This window comes from Oncorhynchus gorbuscha, linkage group LG15 (assembly GCF_021184085.1).
Source record: "Oncorhynchus gorbuscha isolate QuinsamMale2020 ecotype Even-year linkage group LG15, OgorEven_v1.0, whole genome shotgun sequence".
Classification (NCBI taxonomy): domain Eukaryota; kingdom Metazoa; phylum Chordata; class Actinopteri; order Salmoniformes; family Salmonidae; genus Oncorhynchus; species Oncorhynchus gorbuscha.
Window position 1 is genome coordinate 8,355,464 of NC_060187.1, and position 23,134 is coordinate 8,378,597.

The 23,134-nt window shown below is 44.6% G+C and overlaps 1 protein-coding gene across 1 annotated transcript; it reads right to left on the reverse strand.

Annotated features, from left to right (window-relative positions):
• Positions 1-13,213: 13,213 nt before the first annotated feature.
• On the reverse strand, positions 13,214-19,210 carry fetub (fetuin B). The gene is made up of 7 exons (XM_046302761.1): positions 18,930-19,210; positions 18,352-18,465; positions 17,827-17,914; positions 16,822-16,988; positions 16,535-16,648; positions 16,250-16,336; positions 13,214-14,424 (listed from the first exon to the last, which is right to left on the reverse strand). The coding sequence occupies exons 1-7, from the start codon at positions 19,131-19,133 to the stop codon at positions 13,687-13,689; spliced, it is 1,512 nt and encodes a 503-aa protein (XP_046158717.1). The 5' UTR covers positions 19,134-19,210; the 3' UTR covers positions 13,214-13,686.
• Between the last annotated feature and the right edge of the window lie 3,924 nt (positions 19,211-23,134).

Sequence of the window (23,134 nt, forward strand, 5' to 3'; positions counted from 1 at the left end):
AGAAGCCACTGCTCCAAACTGCCATAAAAAAGCCAGACTACGGTTTGCAACTGCACATGGGGACAAAGATCGTACTTTTTGGAGAAAAAAAAACTGTTTGGCCATGATGACCATCGTTATGTTTGGAGGAAAAAGGGAGAGGCTTGCAAGCCGAAGAACACCATCCCAAACGTGAAGCCTGGGGGTGGCAGCATCATGTTGTGGGGGTTCTTTGCTGCAGGAGGGACTGGTGCACTTCACAAAATAGATGGCATCATGAGGACGGAAAATTATGTGGATATATTGAAGCAACATCTCAAGACATCAGTCTGGAAGTTGAAGCTTGGTCACACATGGGTCTTCCAAATGGACAATGACCCCAAGCATACTTCCAACGTTGTGGCAAAATGGCTTAAGGACAACAAAGTCAAGGTATTGGAGTGGCCATCACAAAGCCCTGACCTCAATCCTATAGAAAATTTGTGGGCAGAACTGAAAAAGCGTGTGCGAGCAAGAAGGTCCACAAACCTGACTCGGTTCGACCAGTTCTGTCAAGAGGAATGGGCCAAAATTCACCCAACTTATTGTGGGAAGCTTGTGGAAGGCTACCCGAAACGTTTGACCCAAGTTAAACAATGTAAAGGCAATGCTACCAAATACAAATTGAGTGTATGTAAACTTCTGACTCACTGGAAATGTGATGAAAGAAGTAAAAGTTAAAATAAATCATTCTCTCTACTATTATATATACATATATGTGTATTATTATTTTTTTCATGAATTTGATATAAGCTTGAAGCCCATAATAAACCATATGGTACAGGAACTTCCAAGGACTTTCATAGGGAATAACGAGTTGGAGAAGCGTTCAAGTTCCTTTTTCCCCAGTCGATGATGGTAAATACCGACTTCCCACTTGGTTATGAAGTCCCATTTGGTTATGAAGTCCCATTTAGTTATGAAGTCCCATTTAGTTATGAAGTCCCATTTAGTTATGAAGTCCCATTTAGTTATGAAGTCCCATTTAGTTATGAAGTCCCATTTAGTTATGAAGTCCCATTTAGTTATGAAGTCCCATTTAGTTATGAAGTCCCATTTAGTTATGAAGTCCCATTTAGTTATGAAGTCCCATTTAGTTATGAAGTCCCATTTAGTTATGAAGTCCCATTTAGTTATGAAGTCCCATTTAGTTATGAAGTCCCACTTGGTTATGAAGTCCCATTTAGTTTTTAATGGACTTCAAGCTTATATCATCACATTCCTGAAAACGTGGCAATTTAAGAAATATGTATAATTGTATTTGCAGATGAATTTACTTTTCCCCAATGCCTTTAATTAAGGTTTTTGATTACAAAAAGAACACAATTGAAAATATTAATGAAAGGCATCAGGTAGAAGTACATGAATCCAAAAATAGGAATATAGTTTTACACACATCTTAAATGACAACGTTTTCAGGATTTTGATGATATAAGCTTGAAGCTCATTTAAAAACAGTACGGGACTTGAACCAGGAAGTAGGCAGGACGTTCATAGCATATTGGTAAATGTTGACGCATAGCTACCTTCACCACAACATCCCATCTGCTGTACTACACTGGCAGATTCTGAAATATTTTTGAGAGTAATTGTAACGGTATTCCTTAGGTGAAGTAGAAGCGGACCAAAATGCAGCGGGTTTCTTTGATTCATGTTTGATAACAAAAGACGAACACTACAAAAACAATAAATGTGGAAAACCAAAAACAGCCCTATCTGGTGCAAAACACAGAGACCGGAACAATCACCCACAAACACATAGTGAAACCCAGGCTACCTAAATATGGTTCCCAATCAGAGACAATGACTAACACCTGCCTCTGATTGAGAACCATATCAGGCCAGACATAGAAATAGACAAACAAGACATCCAACATAGAATGCCCACTCAGATCACACCTTGACCAACCAAAACATAGAAACATACAAAGCAAACTATGGTCAGGGTGTGATCTGAGTGGGCATTCTATGTTGGATGTCTTGTTTGTCTATTTCTATGGTCAGGGTGTGACAGTAATTTGGTTAACATCATGCTTTTGAAACACACACAGTTGCTCTTCACATCAGATGAAAACATTTTTAATGGTCAATTGAATTGGCTACAATCACACAAAACATGATTATAACCACTGAAAATATACTGTATACATTGTAGGCTAAACTATACATTTATTGCTCTGATAAATTTACAATCTATCATAGTTATTATCATACAGTACAATGTTGTGGAATTCTTTCCGAATGTGATCTGAGATATTTTTTATTTATTTTATTTTACCTTTATTTAACCAGGCAGGTCAGTTAAGAACAAATTTTTATTTTCAATGACGGCCTAGGAACAGCAGGTTAACTGCCTGTTCAGGGGCAGAACAACAGATTTGTACCTTGTCAGCTTGAGGGTTTGATCTTGCAACCTTCCGGTTACTAGTCCAATGCTCTAACCACTAGGCCACCCTGCAGCAACAACAACAACCAAAAGGTCCAGCTGGGGGTAAAATAGGGGAAGTGTTTTGAGTCATAGTTCTTTCAGTTTTCCTTTGTTACCAAAGTAGCTTTGTATCTCAGGAAAGTGTTAATAAGCTGTTATTGCAGTAACGGAAGATGTTTATCAATCAAATTGGAAACCTATCCAGTCCCAGGTTAGTTTTCCTCTTGGCTGGACAGTGGCTTGCTGCTGCTGAGGCTCTTGGAGGCGGTGGCATGAGGGGGAGGTAGACCCACCACTATACCCAACGAGCCCTTCAGTCTGGGGGAAGCCTGATTGGAGTTGGGGGGGTGGGTGGTGGTGCTCATAGGGATGCAGGTGTGTGTGCGTGTGTTTTATGGTCCTCATCTTCACTCTGATGCCCACTGTCTCCTCTGACATGGGCCTCCTCCTCTGCCTTGGCAGCCTGAGAGATGGACATAATAATGATAACTTTATTTGTAAAATCCAATTGAAATGGTATGCCCACTCCCAGATCAACCCCTTTCCCCCAGACATAGACATAGTCTTGGGCTTGAATTTAGACCACACTTTAGTCAGATCTGGATGGAACAAAAGCCTACATTGCAGAGGTCTCCTCTGCTCAGTTACTGAGGTTACTATGACTACTATGCTGGTCTCTCAGTTACTGAGGTTACTATGACTACTATGCTGGTCTCTCAGTTACTGAGGTTACTATGACTACTATGCTGGTCTCTCAGTTACTGAGGTAACTATGACTACTATGCTGGTCTCTCAGTTACTGAGGTTACTATGACTACTATGCTGGTCTCTCAGTTACTACTATGACTACTATGGGTCTCTCAGTTACTGAGGTTACTATGACTACTATGCTGGTCTCTCAGTTACTGAGGTTACTATGACTACTATGTTGGTCTCTCAGTTACTGAGGTTACTATGACTACTATGCTGGTCTCTCAGTTACTGAGGTTACTATGACTACTATGTTGGTCTCTCAGTTACTGAGGTTACTATGACTACTATGCTGGTCTCTCAGTTACTTTGGTTACTATGACTACTATGTTGGTCTCTCAGTTACTGAGGTTACTATGACTACTATGCTGGTCTCTCAGTTACTGAGGTTTCTATGTGGCATGGCAGTGATGGTACTGTTGTGGAAGATTCCTACCTCTGGTTCAAAGATTTCACACTTCACCTCGATGGGGAGTTTGGTCTGAAACGTGCCATCATTCAGAGTGGTGTGAGAGCCTGTGCAGAAGGCCTTGTTCTAGGTGACAGAAAACGGAACTGGATTGCTCAAATAGAGAAACACGATATGATGCTAGTGATCTCACTGAGACTGATGTGGTTCTACAGTAGTCTGCTTTCCTCTGCTGTCAGCTTGCCACATACAAATGATGATTTTTGTTCCCTTTTCCCTATTTCAAAACATGTGACAGACAGTGTGTAGATGTAGTGTGGTACTGTACTCACTGCAAATTCACAGTCCATCATTTTACACTGATACTGACGGGTTCTCTGATCCAAACCCCTACCTTTTTCTAAGGTTTCTGTGACCAACAGATGCATATCTGTATTCCCAGTTATGTGAAATCCATAGATTAGGGCCTAATGCATTGATTTCAATTGACTGATTTCCTTTATATGAACTGTAACTCAGTAAAATCTTTGACATTTTTTCATGTTGCGTTTTATATTTTTGTTCCGTGTAGTTTTATACATCATCAAGTTTTTAATTGTAAACGACACGTCTATTCCCTTCAAATTACTCTTCTGATTTTTGTTTCTCCGTCTCATGATGGTGGATTACATTCTACTCCTCTCCAATAGCAAAACATTTCAAATCTGACATACAGTTGAAGTCGGAAGTTTACATACACTTGAGTTGGAGTCATTAAAACTTGTTTTTCAACCACTCCACAAATTTCTTGTTATTAACAAACTATAGTTTTGGCAAGTCGGTTAGGACATCTAATTTGTGCATGACACCAGTCATTTTTCCAACAATTGTTTACAGACAGATTATTTCACTTACAACTCACTGTATCACAATTCCAGTAGGTCAGAAATTGACATACACTAAGTTGACTGTGCCTTTAAACAGCTTGAAAATTCAGAAAATTATGTCATGGCTTTAGAAGCTTCTGATAGGCTAATTGACATCAATCATTTGAGTCAATTGGAGGTGTACCTGTGGATGTATTTCAAGGCCTACCTTCAAACTCACTGCCTCTTTGCTTGGCATCATGGGAAAATCAAAATAAATCAGCCAAGACCTTTTGTAGACCGCCACAAGTCTGGTTCATCCTTGGGAGCAATTTCCAAACGCATGAAGGTACCACATCTGTACAAAACAATTAATCTGTACAAACAATAGTACGCAAGTACAAACACCATGGGACCACACAGCCATCACACTGCTCAGGAAGGAGATGTGTTCTGTCTCCTAGAGATGAACGTACTTTGGTGCGAAAAGTGCAAATCAATCCCAGAACAGCAAAGGACCTTGTGAAGATGCTGAAGGAAACAGGTACAAAAGTATCTATATCCACAGTAAAACGAGTCCTATATCGACATAACCTGAAAAGGCGCTCAGCAAGGAAGAAGCCACTGCTCCAAACCGCCATAAAAAAGCCAGACTACGGTTTGCAACTGCGCATGGGGACAAAGATCGTACTTTTTTGAGAAATGACCATAATGACCATTGTTATGTTTGGAGGAAAAAGGGGGATGCTTGCAAGCTGAAGAATACCATCCCAACCATGAAGCTCGGGGGTGGTAGCATCATGTTGTGGTGGTGCTTTGATGCAGGAGGGTCTTCACAAAATAGATGGAATCATGAGGACGGAAAACTATGTGGATGTATTGAAGCAACATCTGAAGAGATCAGCCAGGAAGTTAAAGCTTGGTCGCAAATGGATCTTACAAATGGACAATGACCCCAAGCATACTCCCAAAGTTGTGGCAAAATGGCTTAAGGATAATAAAGTCGAGGTATTGGAGTGGCCATCACAAAGCCCTGACCTCAATCCTATAGAAAATATGTAGGCAGAACTGAAAAGGCGTGTGCGAGCAAGGAGAGCTACAAACCTGACTCAGTTACACCAGCTCTGTCAGGAGGAATGGGCCAAAATTCACCCAACTTATTGTGGGAAGCTTGTGGAAGGCTTCCCGAAATGTTTGACCCAAGTTAAACAATTTAAATGCAATGCTACCAAATACAAATTGAGTGTATGTAAACTTATGAACCACTGGGAATGTGATGAAAGAAATACAAGCTGAAATTAATATTTCTCTCTACCATTATTCTGACATTTCACATTCTTAAAATAATGTGGTGATCCTAACTGACCTAAGGCAGATCATTTTTACCAGGACCATCAGGAATTGTGAAAAACTGAGTTTAAATGTATTTGGCTAAGGTGTATGTAAACTTCCGACTTCAACTGTAGGTCTACAACAGGACGGTCTCACAGACCTGCATTGTAGCTCCTGTTACGTTGAGGAGGGTGAAGTGGTTTGGCAGGCGATTCATTATATTGTATTTCTGGAGGATCGATTGGTCGTCTCCGCTAGGACGGGGTCATTCAGCTGCACTACTGTTGGACAGTCTGGACACGTGTCCACGATGACCGTGGCAGGCACTGAACACAAGGTCAAAGGTTAGGGGTTACAGTTCACTACAGGTCGTCGTTACACGTTGGTGAAACCAAAGGTTCAATGCACCAGTAAGTCATTGAACTGAAAGGTTTTTGTGGTTACAGTAGCTACTGAATATTGTTCCTGACCTCATGACCTGACCAGTGAGCCCTACTGAGTCTATATAAACAGACTCTACCTTGTTGGATGGCACATTTATAGCTGCACAGTTCCACACTCTTCCCAACAGAGATAGATGCCATACAATGCCCATACACCTGTGGAGTGGTAAGAGTTGTTTAATTCACAGATCCCACTCTCCACTAGGCTGGTGCCAGATGGTGCCTACTCCGTTGTCAAGTTTAGCATGACAACACCATGACTGGCATTGCTTAACTCCCCACAAGCCTAACTCCCCACTCCCTATAAGCCTAACTCTCCCACTCCCTATAAGCCTAACTCCCCACTCCCTATAAGCCTAACTCCCCACTCCCTATAAGCCTAACTCCCCACTCCCTATAAGCCTAACTCCCCACTCCCTATAAGCCTAACTCTCCCACTCCCTATAAGCCTAACTCCCCACTCCCTATAAGCCTAACTCCCCACTCCCTATAAGCCTAACTCCCCACTCCCTATAAGCCTAACTCCCCACTCCCTATAAGCCCAACTCTCCCACTCCCTATAAGCCTAACTCCCCCCTACTCCCTATAAGCCTAACTCCCCACTCCCTATAAGCTCCCTATAACTCCCCACTCCCTATAAGCCTAACTCCCCACTCCCTATAAGCCTAACTCCCCACTCCCTATAAGCCTAACTTCCCTCCCCACTCCCTATAAGCCTAACTCCCCCCTATAAGCCTAACTCCCCACTCCCTATAAGCCTAACTCCCCACTCCCTATAAGCCTATATAAGCCTAACTCCCCTCCCTATAAGCTCCCTATAAGCCTAACTCCCCACTCCCTATAAGCCTAACTCCCCACTCCCTATAAGCCTAACTCCCCACTCCCTATAAGCCTAACTCCCCACTCCCTATAAGCCTAACTCCCCACTCCCTATAAGCCTAACTCCCCACTCCCTATAAGCCTAACTCCCCACTCCCTATAAGCCTAACTCCCCACTCCCTATAAGCCTAACTCCCCACTCCCTATAAGCCTAACTCTCCCACTCCCTATAAGCCTAACTCCCCACTCCCTATAAGCCTAACTCCCCACTCCCTATAAGCCTAACTCCCCACTCCCTATAAGCCTAACTCCCCACTCCCTATAAGCCTAACTCCCCACTCCCTATAAGCCTAACTCCCCACTCCCTATAAACCCATACATCCCTATATGGTAGACTGCTTACTGGTACGTTAGCTACATCCTTTACTTCACATTTCTTCCACTGCTTCTTGCTGATCACATGACACTTTGTCTCCAGCACGTCTATGGTCAGGTTGAACAGCACGCCTGCTCCTTCCTGGGGAGAGAGGTGGAGGTAGGGAGGCAGTTGCTCCACGAAAGGAGTGGAAAGCTCAACAATGCCTGCAGTAGCAATTTAACAGCTCAAATATTCTCATTTGTCAAATGCTCTCATTACTGACCAATTTACATGTATTTACTTTAGGGGGTAGTAGAGGATTTCGCAAACACTCTAGAACTTACCTCTCTTGGACACTAGAGGGCAGTATCAATTACTAATAGAGAACCATTCAAGCTGTTGTGATTTGTAAAAACAGAAATTATACAACTATACACAGCACCTTTACTCACCTTTATCTTTTATGTAAAATTTGTGCTCAAAAGACATGAAAATAAAAAGCTCTTGCATTGTTTCATTAACTATAAAACCCCTTTTATTAGACAGGAAGAGTAGTACCTGACCTCATGACCTGACCAGTGAGCCCTACTGAGTCTATATAAACAGACTCTACCTTGTTGGATGGCACATTTATAGCTGCACAGTTCCACACTCTTCCCAACAGAGATAGATGCCATACAATGCCCAATTTGTAAGTCGCTCTGGATAAGAGCGTCTGCTAAATGACTTAAATGTAATGTAAATGTACTGCAGTTAAATACAGTAGCTAGTTGACTAGCCTCACCCAGACTAGCCTCACCCAGACTAGCCTCACCCAGACTAGCCTCACCCAGACTAGCCTCACCCAGACTAGCCTCACCTCACCACTCAGGTCAGAATTGATCTGGTCCAGGCCTTCCTCTGGACCTCCGGGCCCTGGCACCCCACCGCAGGGGTCACCGGGGAGGGGCTACCCCCATGCCAACACACACACACAGGGCCACCAGCCACACACAGACCCACATCCGTACACGGCACCCCGTGTTAGCCTGGTCGCTAACGCTAATGAGGAAACGAGGCTAAAGAAGCGTGGGCTGCGTCCCGGGGGGGCGTACTATATGCAGACTGAGAGGTAGTCCAAGGCCCCTACTGGGATTCAGCTAGTCAACTTTGCCCTCTTCCCCAGAGCACATGCAAATACAGCTTTATCTGCAGTTGACAAATTACTTTTCCTACATTTAAACATTGAGTGAGGGGTTTGGGCTCGGTGTGGAAATAGACAAATATTTGCCCTCACTCAATGGGGGGGGGGGGGGGGGGGGTAGCCTCGAGCTGCCTGTTGGGAAATCTGCAGGAATACTACCTACTGCCATTGTGACCTTAAGCAAAGAAACCTATGTACTCAACAGCCCCATGCTCTGCCACAGTCCCATGCTCTGCCACAGTCCCATGCTCTGCCACAGTCCCCTGCTGCTCTGCCACAGTCCCCTGCTCTGCCACAGTCCCCTGCTCTGCCACAGTCCCCTGCTCTGCCACAGTCCCCTGCTCTGCCACAGTCCCATGCTCTGCCACAGTCCCATGCTCTGCCACAGTCCCCTGCTCTGCCACAGTCCCATGCTCTGCCACAGTCCCATGCTCTGCCACAGTCCCATGCTCTGCCACAGTCCCCTGCTCTGCCACAGTCCCATGCTCTGCCACAGTCCCATGCTCTGCCACAGTCCCCTGCTCTGCCACAGTCCCCTGCTCTGCCACAGTCCCCTGCTCTGCCACAGTCCCATGCTCTGCCACAGTCCCATGCTCTGCCACAGTCCCCATGCAAATGGATCAATAATTATTGTATACAAGTATTGTATTGTGCTGTGTCTTTATGGATCAGGGACTCTGGGTGGAACTGTTTCTGTACAGTGCATCTCAGTTAACGGGTTTGTTTTCCAGCATGGAAAGTAAAACGTGTTTGCAAATAATGAAACATGTAGCCTGGGTGCCAGTCTTTTAATGAAACATGTAGCCTGGGTGCCAGTCTTTTAATGAAACATGTAGCCTGGGTGCCAGTCTTTTAATGAAACACGTAGCCTGGGTGCCAGTCTTTTAATGAAACATGTAGCCTGGGTGCCAGTCTTTTAATGAAACATGTAGCCTGGGTGCCAGTCTTTTAATGAAACATGCCTGGGTGCCAGCCTGGGTGCCAGTCTTTTGAAACATGAAGTCTTTTAATGAAACATGTAGCCTGGGTGCCAGTCTTTTAATGAAACATGTAGCCTGGGTGCCAGTCTTTTAATGAAACATGTAGCCTGGGTGCCAGTCTTTTAATGAAACATGTAGCCTGGGTGCCAGTCTTTTAATGAAACATGTAGCCTGGGTGCCAGTCTTTTAATGAAACATGTAGCCTGGGTGCCAGTCTTTTAATGAAACATGTAGCCTGGGTGCCAGTCTTTTAATGAAACATGTAGCCTGGGTGCCAGTCTTTTAATGAAACATATAGCCTGGGTGCCAGTCTTTTAATGAAACATGTAGCATGGGTGCCAGTCTTTTTCTGTTTAAGTAGTGAACTTGTCATTCTGATTGACCAACAATGCCATGCAGTGATTTATCTTTTGAAATACTGGTTGTTAAATGCAGAAATGGCTTAATGGCAGAGGAGGCCCATTAGGGATGTTCCCTGAACAGCACAGTGGAATTGCTCTGCTCTGGTGCAGTTTCAACAAGGCTGTCTGAATAACAAAGTTGCATCCTGTCCATATCAAAGGTTTATGAAGTGGATTAGACATGTCCATCACATGTACTATCTTCATCACTCCTATGCTCATCTTCATACAAAACCACTCAGACCCACCTCAACATCACTGTCTCAAACCCACCTCAACATCACTGTCTCAAACCCACCTCAACATCACTGTCTCAAACCCACCTCAACATCACTGTCTCAAACCCACCTCAACATCACTGTCTCAAACCCACCTCAACATCACTGTCTCAAACCCACCTCAACATCGCTGTCTCAAACCCACCTCAACATCACTGTCTCAAACCCACCTCAACATCACTGTCTCAAACCCACCTCAACATCACTGTCTCAAACCCACCTCAACATCACTGTCTCAGACCCACCTCAACATCACTGTCTCAAACCCACCTCAACATCACTGTCTCAAACCCACCTCAACAACACTGTCTCAAACCCACCTCAACAACACTGTCTCAAACCCACCTCAACATCACTGTCTCAAACCCACCTCAACATCACTGTCTCAAACCCACCTCAACAACACTGTCTCAAACCCACCTCAACATCACTGTCTCAAACCCACCTCAACATCGCTGTCTCAAACTCACCTCAACATCACTGTCTCAAACTCACCTCAACAACACTGTCTCAAACCCACCTCAACAACACTGTCTCAAACTCACCTCAACATCACTGTCTCAAACCCACCTCAACAACATTGTCTCAAACCCACCTCAACAACACTGTCTCAAACTCACCTCAACATCACTGTCTCAAACCCACCTCAACATCACTGTCTCAAACCCACCTCAACATCACTGTCTCAAACCCACCTCATCACTGTCTCAAACCCACCTCATCACTGTCTCAAACCCACCTCAACAACACTGTCTCAAACTCACCTCAACATCACTGTCTCAAACCCACCTCAACATCACTGTCTCAAACCCACCTCATCACTGTCTCAAACCCACCTCAACAACACTGTCTCAAACTCACCTCAACATCACTGTCTCAAACTCACCTCAACATCACTGTCTCAAACTCACCTCAACATCACTGTCTCAAACCCACCTCAACAACATTGTCTCAAACCCACCTCAACAACACTGTCTCAAACTCACCTCAACATCACTGTCTCAAACCCACCTCAACATCACTGTCTCAAACACACCTCAACACTGTCTCAAACCCACCTCAACATCACTGTCTCAAACCCACCTCAACATCACTGTCTCAAACCCACCTCAACATCACTGTCTCAAACCCACCTCAACATCACTGTCTCAAACCCACCTCATCACTGTCTCAAACCCACCTCATCACTGTCTCAAACCCACCTCAACAACACTGTCTCAAACCCACCTCAACATCACTGTCTCAAACCCACCTCAACATCACTGTCTCAAACCCACCTCATCACTGTCTCAAACCCACCTCAACAACACTGTCTCAAACTCACCTCAACATCACTGTCTCAAACCCACCTCAAACCCACATCACTGTCTCAAACTCACCTCAACATCACTGTCTCAAACCCACCTCAACAACATTGTCTCAAACCCACCTCAACAACACTGTCTCAAACTCACCTCAACATCACTGTCTCAAACCCACCTCAACATCACTGTCTCAAACACACCTCAACACTGTCTCAAACCCACCTCAACATCACTGTCTCAAACCCACCTCAACATCACTGTCTCAAACCCACCTCAACATCACTGTCTCAAACCCACCTCAACATCACTGTCTCAAACCCACCTCAACATCACTGTCTCAAACCCACCTCATCACTGTCTCAAACCCACCTCAACATCACTGTCTCAAACCCACCTCAACATCACTGTCTCAAACCCACCTCAACATCACTGTCTCAAACCCACCTCAACATCACTGTCTCAAACCCACCTCAACATCACTGTCTCAAACCCACCTCAACATCACTGTCTCAGACCCACCTCAACATCACTGTCTCAAACCCACCTCAACATCACTGTCTCAAACCCACCTCAACAACACTGTCTCAAACTCACATCTCTCAAACCCACCTCAACATCACTGTCTCAAACCCACCTCAACAACATTGTCTCAAACCCACCTCAACAACACTGTCTCAAACTCACCTCAACATCACTGTCTCAAACCCACCTCAACATCACTGTCTCAAACCCACCTCAACATCACTGTCTCAAACCCACCTCAACATCACTGTCTCAAACCCACCTCATCACTGTCTCAAACCCACCTCATCACTGTCTCAAACCCACCTCAACAACACTGTCTCAAACTCACCTCAACATCACTGTCTCAAACCCACCTCAACATCACTTTCTCAAACCCACCTCATCACTGTCTCAAACCCACCTCACCTCACTATGTTACTATCACTATGCTACTGTCACTATGTTACTGTCACTATGCTACTGTCACTATGTTACTATCACTATGTTACTGTCACTATGTTACTATCACTATGTTACTGTCACTATGTTACTGTCACTATGTTACTGTCACTATGTTACTATCACTATGTTACTGTCTCTATGTTACTGTCACTATGCTACTGTCACTATGTTACTATCACTATGTTACTGTCACTATGTTACTGTCACTATGTTACTGTCACTATGTTACTATCACTATGTTACTGTCTCTATGTTACTGTCACTATGCTACTGTCACTATGTTACTATCACTATGCTACTGTCACTATGCTACTGTCACTATGTTACTATCACTATGCTACTGTCACTATGTTACTATCACTATGCTACTGTCACTATGTTACTGTCACTATGCTACTGTCACTATGTTACTATCACTATGTTACTGTCACTATGTTACTGTCACTATGCTACTGTCACTATGCTACTGTCACTATGTTACTGTCACTATGTTACTGTCACTATGTTACTGTCACTATGCTACTGTCACTATGTTACTATCACTATGTTTTTATGAGTGCGGGGTTTCATGTAGAGGTCAGGTTTATAGAAACATTTATCCTCAATACTGTTGCGTCTGGATGTGGATTCGTATTGTTAGGTATAAAGCTTGTTTTCTTTTAATCTTGTATTCTTTGACGAAAAATAGGAGTCTATTGATGCATTAGTGATGTTTATTTTATTTGTTTGAGGCTAAGAACAACACCCACCTCAAAAACTATCTTCCGTCATGGCAAAGATAGAGTATTAGAAACATACAAAACAATGCTGTCAATCCCTTTCTTTCTGAGGAACACACAGTCAGGTCTCAAACATAATGCTTACAGACAGACAGACAGAGAGAGAGAGAGGCAAAGAGAGGCAGACAGACAGAGAAAGAGAGAGAGGCAGACAGACAGACAGACAGAATGAGAAAGAGGCAGAAAGACAGAGGGGCAGACAGGTGAATGTGAAAATGGTTTAGAGGTAGCTAAATATCTGACATGCAGAAACCTGTCCCTGTGAATTCCAGAGAACAACATCATAACTAGCGGTGTGCTCTTGTTTGTTCTTCTTGCCAGGGTCAGTGGGTCATTAGTAGGTATTGAGAATAATCAGTTCTGTGTTTCAGATCCATGGAGACAAGGGACTGGTTACGCGGCTGCTTTGAAGAGGGGGTCCTCAGCAAAGAGCTCCTTCACAAAGTTGTCCTCATCCTTGACCTCAGCAGGGCACTGAGCAGACACAGTGGTGGGGAAGAGCAGGATGGTGGGCTGGCTCATCCCAGGGATATTTGGGTCTTGGACCATGGGCAGAGTGGCGCCCTTCTCACCCACAGGCTGTTCGGGGAAGGAGGGCAGGGTCATGGGCAGGCCCAGGGCGGGGAGGACGGTCACGGTTCCCTGGGGAGGGTGGTGGGACTCGGACCCGTGTGGGTGCTCGTGGTGATGGTGGTGGTGCTCGTGCTCGTGCAGGTGAGCGTGCTTGTGGTCGTGATCCAAGGATAGCTCATGGTCATGCTCGTGAGTGTGGCCCTCGCCGTCGTGCTTGTAGTTGTGATGCTGGTGCGGTCCGGTGTCAGTGCTGTGGTTATGGGCCTTGGCGTGGTGGGCGTGAGCGTGGTCGTGACCATGACCGTGGTCATGAGAGTGGTCGTGACCGCCAGCAGCTCCATCGCCATGAGAGTGATCATGGGCACCATCTTTATGATCATGGGCGTGGGCGCCATCGTGTTTGTGGTCTTTGGTGTGGTCGTGAGCGTGGTCGTGAGCGTGGTCGTGAGCGCCGGAGGCATTATGGGTGTGGTCTTTGCCGTGTTTTCCAGACTGAAGGGTGTGGCTGTGGTCTGTCTCTCCTCCCAACAGGTGAGCTCCCTTCTCCTTCTTTGAGTTCTGCAGGACAACAACCAACCAGGGGATTAGACGCAGCATCATGAATCAATCAATCAATCAATCAATCAATCAATCAATCAATACACATGATCAGTAACCTCATTAATAATTTAACACCGAAAGATATAAACCCAGACGAAGACCTAATAACTGAAATGGTGGTTTGAACCATTAAACACACTGTGGAGCATACAAGAACACTGTGGAGCATACAAGAACACTGTGGAGCATACAAGAACACTGTGGAGCATACAAGAACACTGTGGTGCATACAAGAACACTGTGGAGCATACAAGAACACTGTGGAGCATACAAGAATGCCAGCTACTAGAGTTTTCCTCGATGCACCTGAAACTACGTTTCAGCCCTTGTTTCAAATGGAGAGTGGAGACACTGTGGTGCATACAAGAACACTGGGTGCATACAAGAACAGAACACTGGAGAGTGGAGAATGGAGAATGGAGAATGGAGAATGGAGAGAGGAGAACACTGTGGAGAACACTGTGGAGAATGGAGATAGGAGAACACTGTGGAGAATGGAAGAACACTGTGGAGAGAGGAGAACACTGTGGAGAGAACACTGGAGATACAAGAACACTGGAGCATACAAGAACACTGTGGTGCAGAACACTGTGGTCCAGAACACTGTGGAGAACACTGTGGAGCATACAAGAATGCCAGCTACTAGAGTTTTCCTCGATGCACCTGAAACTACGTTTCAGCCCTTGTTTCAAATGGAGAGTGGAGAGTGGAGAATGGAGAGTGGAGAATGGAGAATGGAGAATGGAGAATGGAGAGAGGAGAGTGGAGAGTGGAGAGAGGAGAGGGAGAGTGGAGAGTGGAGAGAGGAGAGAGGAGAGTGCAGAGTGGAGAGAGGAGAGTGGAGAGTGGAGAGATGAGAGTGGAGAGAGGAGAGTGCAGAGTGGAGAGAGGAGAATGGAGAGTGGAGAGAGGAGAGAGGAGAGTGGAGAGTGGAGAGATGAGAGTGGAGAGAGGAGAGTGGAGAGTGGAGAATGGAGAGTGGAGAGTGGAGAGAGGAGAGAGGAGAGTGCAGAGTGGAGAGAGGAGAGTGGAGAGTGGAGAGATGAGAGTGGAGAGAGGAGAGTGGAGAGAGGAGAGAGGAGAGTGGAGAGAGGGAGAGAGGAGAGGAGAGAGGAGAGTGGAGAGAGGAGAGTGGAGAGTGGAGAATGGAGAGTGGAGAGTGGAGAGAGGAGAGAGGAGAGTGGAGAGTGGAGAGTGGAGAATGGAGAGTGGAGAGTGGAGAGTGGAGAGTGTAGAGAGGAGAGTGGAGAAAGGAGAGTGGAGAGTGGAGAATGGAGAGTGGAGAGTGGAGAGAGGAGAGTGGAGAGTGGAGAATGGAGAGTGGAGAGAGGAGAGAGGAGAGTGGAGAGTGGAGAGATGAGAGTGGAGAGAGGAGAGAGGAGAATGGAGAGTGGAGAGTGGAGAGAGGAGAGGAGAGTGCAGAGTGGAGAGAGGAGAGTGGAGAGTGGAGAGATGAGAGTGGAGAGAGGAGAGTGGAGAGAGGAGAATGGAGAGTGGAGAGAGGAGAGAGGAGAGTGGAGAGAGGAGAGTGGAGAGAGGAGAGTGGAGAGAGGAGAGTGGAGAGTGGAGAGTGGAGAGAGGAGAGAGGAGAGAGGGAGAGTGGAGAATGGAGAGTGGAGAGTGGAGAGAGGAGAGTGTAGAGAGGAGAGTGGAGAAAGGAGAGTGGAGAAAGGAGAGTGGAGAGTGGAGAATGGAGAGTGGAGAGAGGAGAGTGGAGAGTGGAGAGTGGAGAGTGGAGAGTGGAGAGTGGAGAGTGGAGAGTGGAGAGTGGAGAGTGCCTGACCTCATTCTCAAAGACCTCACAGTTGACCGTGACAAACTCCTGGCCTCCCATGTCGTGGGAGTGGGAGCTCTTGCAGTGTCCTTTGTGCTGTAGAGAAGAGACAGGGAGAAATTAAAATGCTGGTTCTTGCATAGTTATTACATAGTTATTACATAGTTATTACACAGTTATTACAGTCTTTACAACGTTAAACACTATCTAGGCTATAATTCAGATGTAATAATGCTGCTACTACATAGTTTATGCTGTTTGACAAAAATATCAATGGTACTGTCATTCACTTACTGCAAACTCGCAGGCCATCAGAGGACACTTGGAGGCTGCGGAATGGTCGGTGGTGTTGGCACAAGTCGTCTCCTGGATGGTGAACTCTGCAAAGTAGAAGGTTGCCATGCCCATCTGGAATACCAAGCAACAGAGGTCAGTGAGTAACGACAATAAGATAATTACACCACAATATGAAACCTGGTCATTTGCTGCTGTGAGGTGGATTCATTGTTTTGTTGAATTGTTATGTTGTGGTGGTGGTTTTGTACTATAGTGGAATGTGTTGCGTAGTGTTGTGTTCTGACCGATGTCCGCGCACGGGTGATGTTGAGGATGGCGAAGTGATTGGCCAAGCCGCTGTCCTTGTTGAACTTCTCCATGGACAGGGTGGCCGTCTTCAGGATCTCCGGGTGGTCCTTGGGCATGGCAGAGGGACAGTCCGGGCACTGCTGAGCCACTTTCGCTGCAGCCGCTGGGACAGGACATACACATAGGTTTACAAAGGCACTTTCATTGGTCAAACATGGAGCATGGTTCAAACCCCCGAGCTGACAAGGTACAAATCTGTCGTTCTGCCCCTGAACAAGGCAGTTAACCCACTGTTCCCCTGAACAAGGCAGTTAACCCACTGTTCCCCTGAACAGGCAGTTAACCCACTGTTCCCCTGAACAGGCAGTTAAACCACTGTTCCCCTGAACAGGCAGTTAACCCACTGTTCCCCTGAACAAGGCAGTTAACCCACTGTTCCCCTGAACAAGGCAGTTAACCCACTGTTCCCTTGAACAAGGCAGTTAACCCACTGTTCCCCTGAACAAGGCAGTTAACCCACTGTTCCCCTGAACAAGGCAGTTAACCCACTGTTCCCCTGAACAAGGCAGTTAACCCACTGTTCCCCTGAACAAGGCAGTTAACCCACTGTTCCCCTGAACAAGGCAGTTAACCCACTGTTCCCCTGAACAAGGCAGTTAACCCACTGTTCCCCTGAACAAGGCAGTTAACCCACTGTTCCCAGGCCGTCATTGTAAATAAGAATTTGTTCTTAACTGACTTGCCTAGTTAAATAAAGTTTTTTTAAAAATGTTAAAAAATTAGCAGACGCTTTAAAACGCTGGCCTTTATATTTAACATGTATTCAGTATATGTAAAACTCCGATGTATCGGGCACCACGCTCCCACAGAGTCATCAGAACCACATGACAAACCACGTGACATCACCCAACTACAACACGGTGGATGGATGCAATGTGCTGTTGTTTAGTGGGAAGCGCTGTAATGAATGTTTTGGAGAGGACCAAGCCGTGGACTGTTACCTGGTCTGACCACACAGTTGTAGTTGTACAGACGAACCACTCTATGGACTCTGTTCATGTAGATAACAGCCTTGCATTGACCGTAGACCTGTGAGTAAATACGTACAAGACAACGAAAAAACTGATTAAACAACGAGGGCCGATTTTGATCCAAGGCCCTGGTTAAAGTCAATATTCAGACATACAGTAATCCTACAGACATTATGTTCGTCTGTGTGTTTGGTGTGTGTGTGTGTGTGTGTGTATGTGTGTTTGTGTGTGTGTGTGTGTTTGTTTGGTATGTGTGTGTGAGTGTTTGGTGTGTGTGTGGGCGTGTGTTTGGTGTGTTTGGTGTGTTTGTGTGTGTGTGTGTGTGTGTGTGTGTGTGTGTGTGTGTGTGTGTGTGTGTGTGTGTGTGTGTGTGTGTGTGTGTGTGTGTGTGTGTGTGTGTGTGTGTGTGTGTGTGTGTGTGTGTGTGTGTGTGTGTGTGTGTGTGTGTGTGTGTGTTTGGTGTGCGTGTTTTGTATATGTGTGTCGGGCTCTTACCGGTGTGTTTTCAGCCTTGGGGACCTCACAGTCCTTTGCGTGTTTCTTGCTGATCACGTGGCAGTCAGTCTCCAGCACATCCATGGTCAGGTAGAACACAACCCCTGTTTCCCCCTGAAACAAAGACAGAAATACAGACCAATCAGCACACTGGAGTCAACATTCATTCCCATGTGGCTGGTACATCTACAATCGTCTTTGAAGTCACCATCTATAACTTCAAATTCTAGTCAAATCCCTCTGCTCTTAGAAAAGGCCTTGCTGACAATGTATGAATCTGTCTCATCTGTCTTAACGGTAATAGCACTTTTTCACTACCTATAAAACAGAGAATTATCTCAGACGATATTGTATTTTATGATACTTTCTAGACCTCATTTTCTGTTATCTCCATTTAAACACGGCGTGAAAATCTGATAAACGGACAACGTATTGTAGCACATTGAATTCACAAACAGAATATGTTTACAGGACTCTTCTTTAGGACAGTAGCTAAATCATTTCCCCCTCTTTTTAACTTAGCGTAGTACCACGCATTGTAGAGTTACAGTGAAAAAAATAGAAGCAACAGAACTCACATGCTCCATCTGGTTGACGTTACTGAGGCGGTGGAGACCGAACACGTAGCCCTCTGTGCGGTCCTTGTTGATCTTGTCGAGGGCCTGTCCTGCTGCTCCCAGGGCCACGGCGTCCTGGCACGACCCCGGCTTCATGCTGGCTTCCAGGGGGGCGGCATGAGCATACACACACGCCAGCAACAACAAGGCACACTGCTTCATCATGATGGAGGACCGATGGGCCGCTGGCTGTCTCACACACGCTGAACGGTCTGGTGAGGTGAGGTGAGGTGAGATGGTTCAGTAGGGCTGCTATATATACAGCTCCATGTACCCCCTCCACCCCCACACACACCCTCCCTCTTCACAACACTGTTCTGGGTCCCACCCCCAACCCAGGTAAACATGACCCCTAACCCCCCCCACGATGCCCCGCTGTGATCCTATCAAGGAATGTGGTCCCTATCAGTCCCATAGGGCCCTTATCGGTCCCATTGTAATCTACCCAGAAACTCGCAGCCCTGTCAGAAGCTATAGGTAACAGTGACCAGGAATGTCTTATCATGCTCTTTTAAGTGTTAAGCATCAAAAAACGTGAACAGAGTTTTGGTTTCACCAGCAGGAAGGTCCTTGGAATTGTTCCTTTTCAGGGTGTTACTCAGTTTGGGGGAAGCTACTCTTACCAAGCTACCAATTACACTACTTCATACTTGGAAGAAGATAAACTACAACTATAGCTAAAAAATATTATTTACTTAAGTAAAGTTACTTTGAAAAAGTAGTTCACTACATCCTTCCCTTTCCCAAACTACTTAGTGAAAAATGATCCCCGTAGAAATCTTGTCATGATGTGTGTTTTGTCCTATATTTTTTATTTTATTTAAACATTTTTAATCCCAGCCCCTGTCCCCGCAGGAGGCCTTTTGGTAGGCCGCCATTGTAAATAAGAATTTGTTCTTAACTGACTTAGTTAAATAAAGGTTAAATTAATAAATATATATATTTTTAAAGCTACGACCTTTGTCTTTCACTGGGAATAGTTTATTTATGTAGGAGTAACAAACACTTTCCAACCCATATGATCTATTACATAATATAGTATAATAAACAATATACAAATATGACGTTGTCACAGTGAATGCATGACATGTGAATGAATAAGCCTGTCCATACGTTATAACATGTCTATATATATAGTTACGTTCAGCTTTAGGAGCATCTTCCCACACGGACCTTATGTGAGGCTACATTAAACCAGCTAAACCAGCATTAAACCAGCTAAACCAGCATTAAACCAGCTAAACCAGCATTAAACCAGCTAAACCAGCATTAAACCAGCATTAAACCAGCATTAAACCAGCATTAAACCAGCATTAAACCAGCTAAACCAGCATTAAACCAGCTAAACCAGCATTAAACCAGCTAAACCAGCATTAAACCAGCTAAACCAGCATTAAACCAGCTAAACCAGCATTAAACCAGCATTAAACCAGCATTAAACCAGCCAGCATTAAACCAGCATTAAACCAGCATTTAAACCAGCTAAAACCAGCCAGCATTAAACCAGCATTAAACCAGCATTAAACCAGCATTAAAACCAGCATTAAACCAGCAAACCAGCATTAAACCAGCATTAAACCAGCATTAAACCAGCTAAACCAGCATTAAACCAGCATTAAACCAGCATTAAACCAGCATTAAACCAGCATTAAACCAGCATTAAACCAGCTAAGCATTAAACCAGCTAAACCAGCATAAACCAGCATTAAACCAGCAAACCAGCATTAAACCAGCTAAACCAGCATTAAACCCAGCATTAAACCAGCATTAAACCAGCTAAACCAGCATTAAACCAGCATTAAACCAGCATTAAACCAGCATTAAACCAGCATAAACCAGCATTAAACCAGCATTAAACCAGCATTAAACCAGCTAAACCAGCATTAAACCAGCATTAAACCAGCTAAACCAGCATTAAACCAGCATTAAACCAGCATTAAACCAGCATTAAACCAGCCAGCATTAAACCAGCAAACCAGCATTAAACCAGCATTAAACCAGCTAAACCAGCATTAAACCAGCTAAACCAGCATTAAACCAGCTAAACCAGCATTAAACCAGCATTAAACCAGCATTAAACCAGCTAAACCAGCATTAAACCAGCATTAAACCAGCTAAACCAGCATTAAACCAGCATTAAACCAGCTAAACCAGCATTAAATCAGCATTAAACCAGCATTAAACCAGCTAAACCAGCATTAAACTAACATTAAACCAGCATTAAACCAGCTAAACCAGCATTAGACCAGCTAAACCAGCTAAACCAGCTAAACCAGCTAAACCAGCATTAAACCAGCATTAAACCAGCATTAAACCAGCATTAAACCAGCATTAAACCAGCATTAAACCAGCCAAACCAGCTAAACCAGCTAAACCAGCATTAAACCAGCATTAAACCAGCTAAACCAGCATTAAACCAGCTAAACCAGCATTAAACCAGCATTAAACCAGCCAAACCAGCTAAACCAGCTAAACCAGCATTAAACCAGCATTAAACCAGCTAAACCAGCATTAAACCAGCATTAAACCAGCTAAACCAGCATTAAACCAACATTAAACCAGCATTAAACCAGCTAAACCAGCATTAAACCAGCTAAACCAGCTAAACTAGCTAAACCAGCATTAAACCAGCATTAAACCAGCATTAAACCAGCTAAACCAGCATTAAACCAGCATTAAACCAGCATTAAACCAGCTAAACCAGCATTAAACCAGCATTAAACCAGCATTAAACCAGCTAAACCAGCATTAAACCAGCATTAAACCAGCATTAAACCAGCATTAAACCAGCTAAACCAGCATTAAACCAGCATTAAATCAGCATTAAACCAGCATTAAACCAGCTAAACCAGCTAAACCAGCTAAACCAGCATTAAACCAGCTAAACCAGCATTAAACCAGCTAAACCAGCACTAAACCAGCATTACTTTAGCATTGCTTTAGTCCCCAAATTACATTCAGATACTCTACTATTAAATGCTGTACATAAACATAAGAGAAGATAAACTAAAGAGTCTGTGTTGTGGTCCTCCCATTTCACTTTCACTGTTGGGCCACATACCCAATGCCATACTCGATGCAGAGATATGAACACAACTCAAACCCTGTGCAGATTTCACGTGGCTGGCAAAATTCTGGCGCATATTCACAAAAGAAATTGACCGGATCACTCTTGTCAAGAAGTCGGTCAACGTTGGTCACCGCCTTTCAAAGTGTGTTGCAACGACTACATGTTGACTGCATGACCTTTACAAAAATCACGTGATTAATTGGTCATGAAATTTCGACTGCAGTCGGACCGGACATTTCTGCTGTTGCTCCTTACCAACTGAAAAGTCAGAACCAAAGCATTGTGGGAGACAACCTTCTTCAGCTTGTTTTGGAAGCAAAAGGCACAACACGTGCTCATAAATGGTTGATGTCACCACCTATAAGTGGTTATTAACTTAGTAACAATGCATGTTTACTGTTTTGGGTGGATAATTATTCAGAGCTGAAAATACATCTGTATCCTTATAATCTAATTACATAGCCCAACATGTGATCCAAATGTATAACATAATAAAAATAAAATATCCTACTTGCGACAATATAGGTAATGTATTTATCTAGATGTTACTGTTATAGCCTGTAATGTATCTACTCTGTAATATTGTTGTCACCAAACACATTCTAATGTGTCGATTTGTTTATTAGGTGTGAATCAAATGCAACATATTGTATGCTAGTTACTGTAGGGATTTATACACTGGCAATTTTAGAGGCTTTATCTGTGTCTGGGAAACCGGCCCTTAATGAGCAAGTACCCCAGACGGTGGGGCTGCAGGTAGCCTAGTGGTTAGAGTGTTGGGACTAGTAACCGTAAGGTTGCTGGATCAAACTCCCGAGCTGACAAGGTAAAAATCTGTCGCTCTACCCCTGAACAAGGCAGTTAACCCACTGTTCCCCTGAACAAGGCAGTTAACCCACTGTTCCCCTGAACAAGGCAGTTAACCCACTGTTCCCCTGAACAAGGCAGTTAACCCACTGTTCCCCTGAACAAGGCAGTTAACCCTCTGTTCCCCTGAACAAGGCAGTTAAACCCACTGTTCCCCTGAACAAGACAGTTAACCCACTGTTCCCCTGAACAAGGCAGTTAACCCCACTGTTCCCCTGAACAAGGCAGT

What these genes read in the sequence shown, in the direction of transcription:
- fetub (XM_046302761.1), bottom strand. Translation starts at nt 19,133, where the DNA reads ATGATGAAGCAGTGTGCCTTGTTGTTGCTGGCGTGTGTGTATGCTCAT. An exon ending in CAACTGTGTGGTCAGACCAG is followed by an intron (nt 16,989 to 17,826) that starts GTAACAGTCCAC and finishes GTCCTGTCCCAG; the next exon opens with CGGCTGCAGCGAAAGTGGCT. An exon ending in TGATGGCCTGCGAGTTTGCA is followed by an intron (nt 16,337 to 16,534) that starts GTAAGTGAATGA and finishes TCTTCTCTACAG; the next exon opens with CACAAAGGACACTGCAAGAG.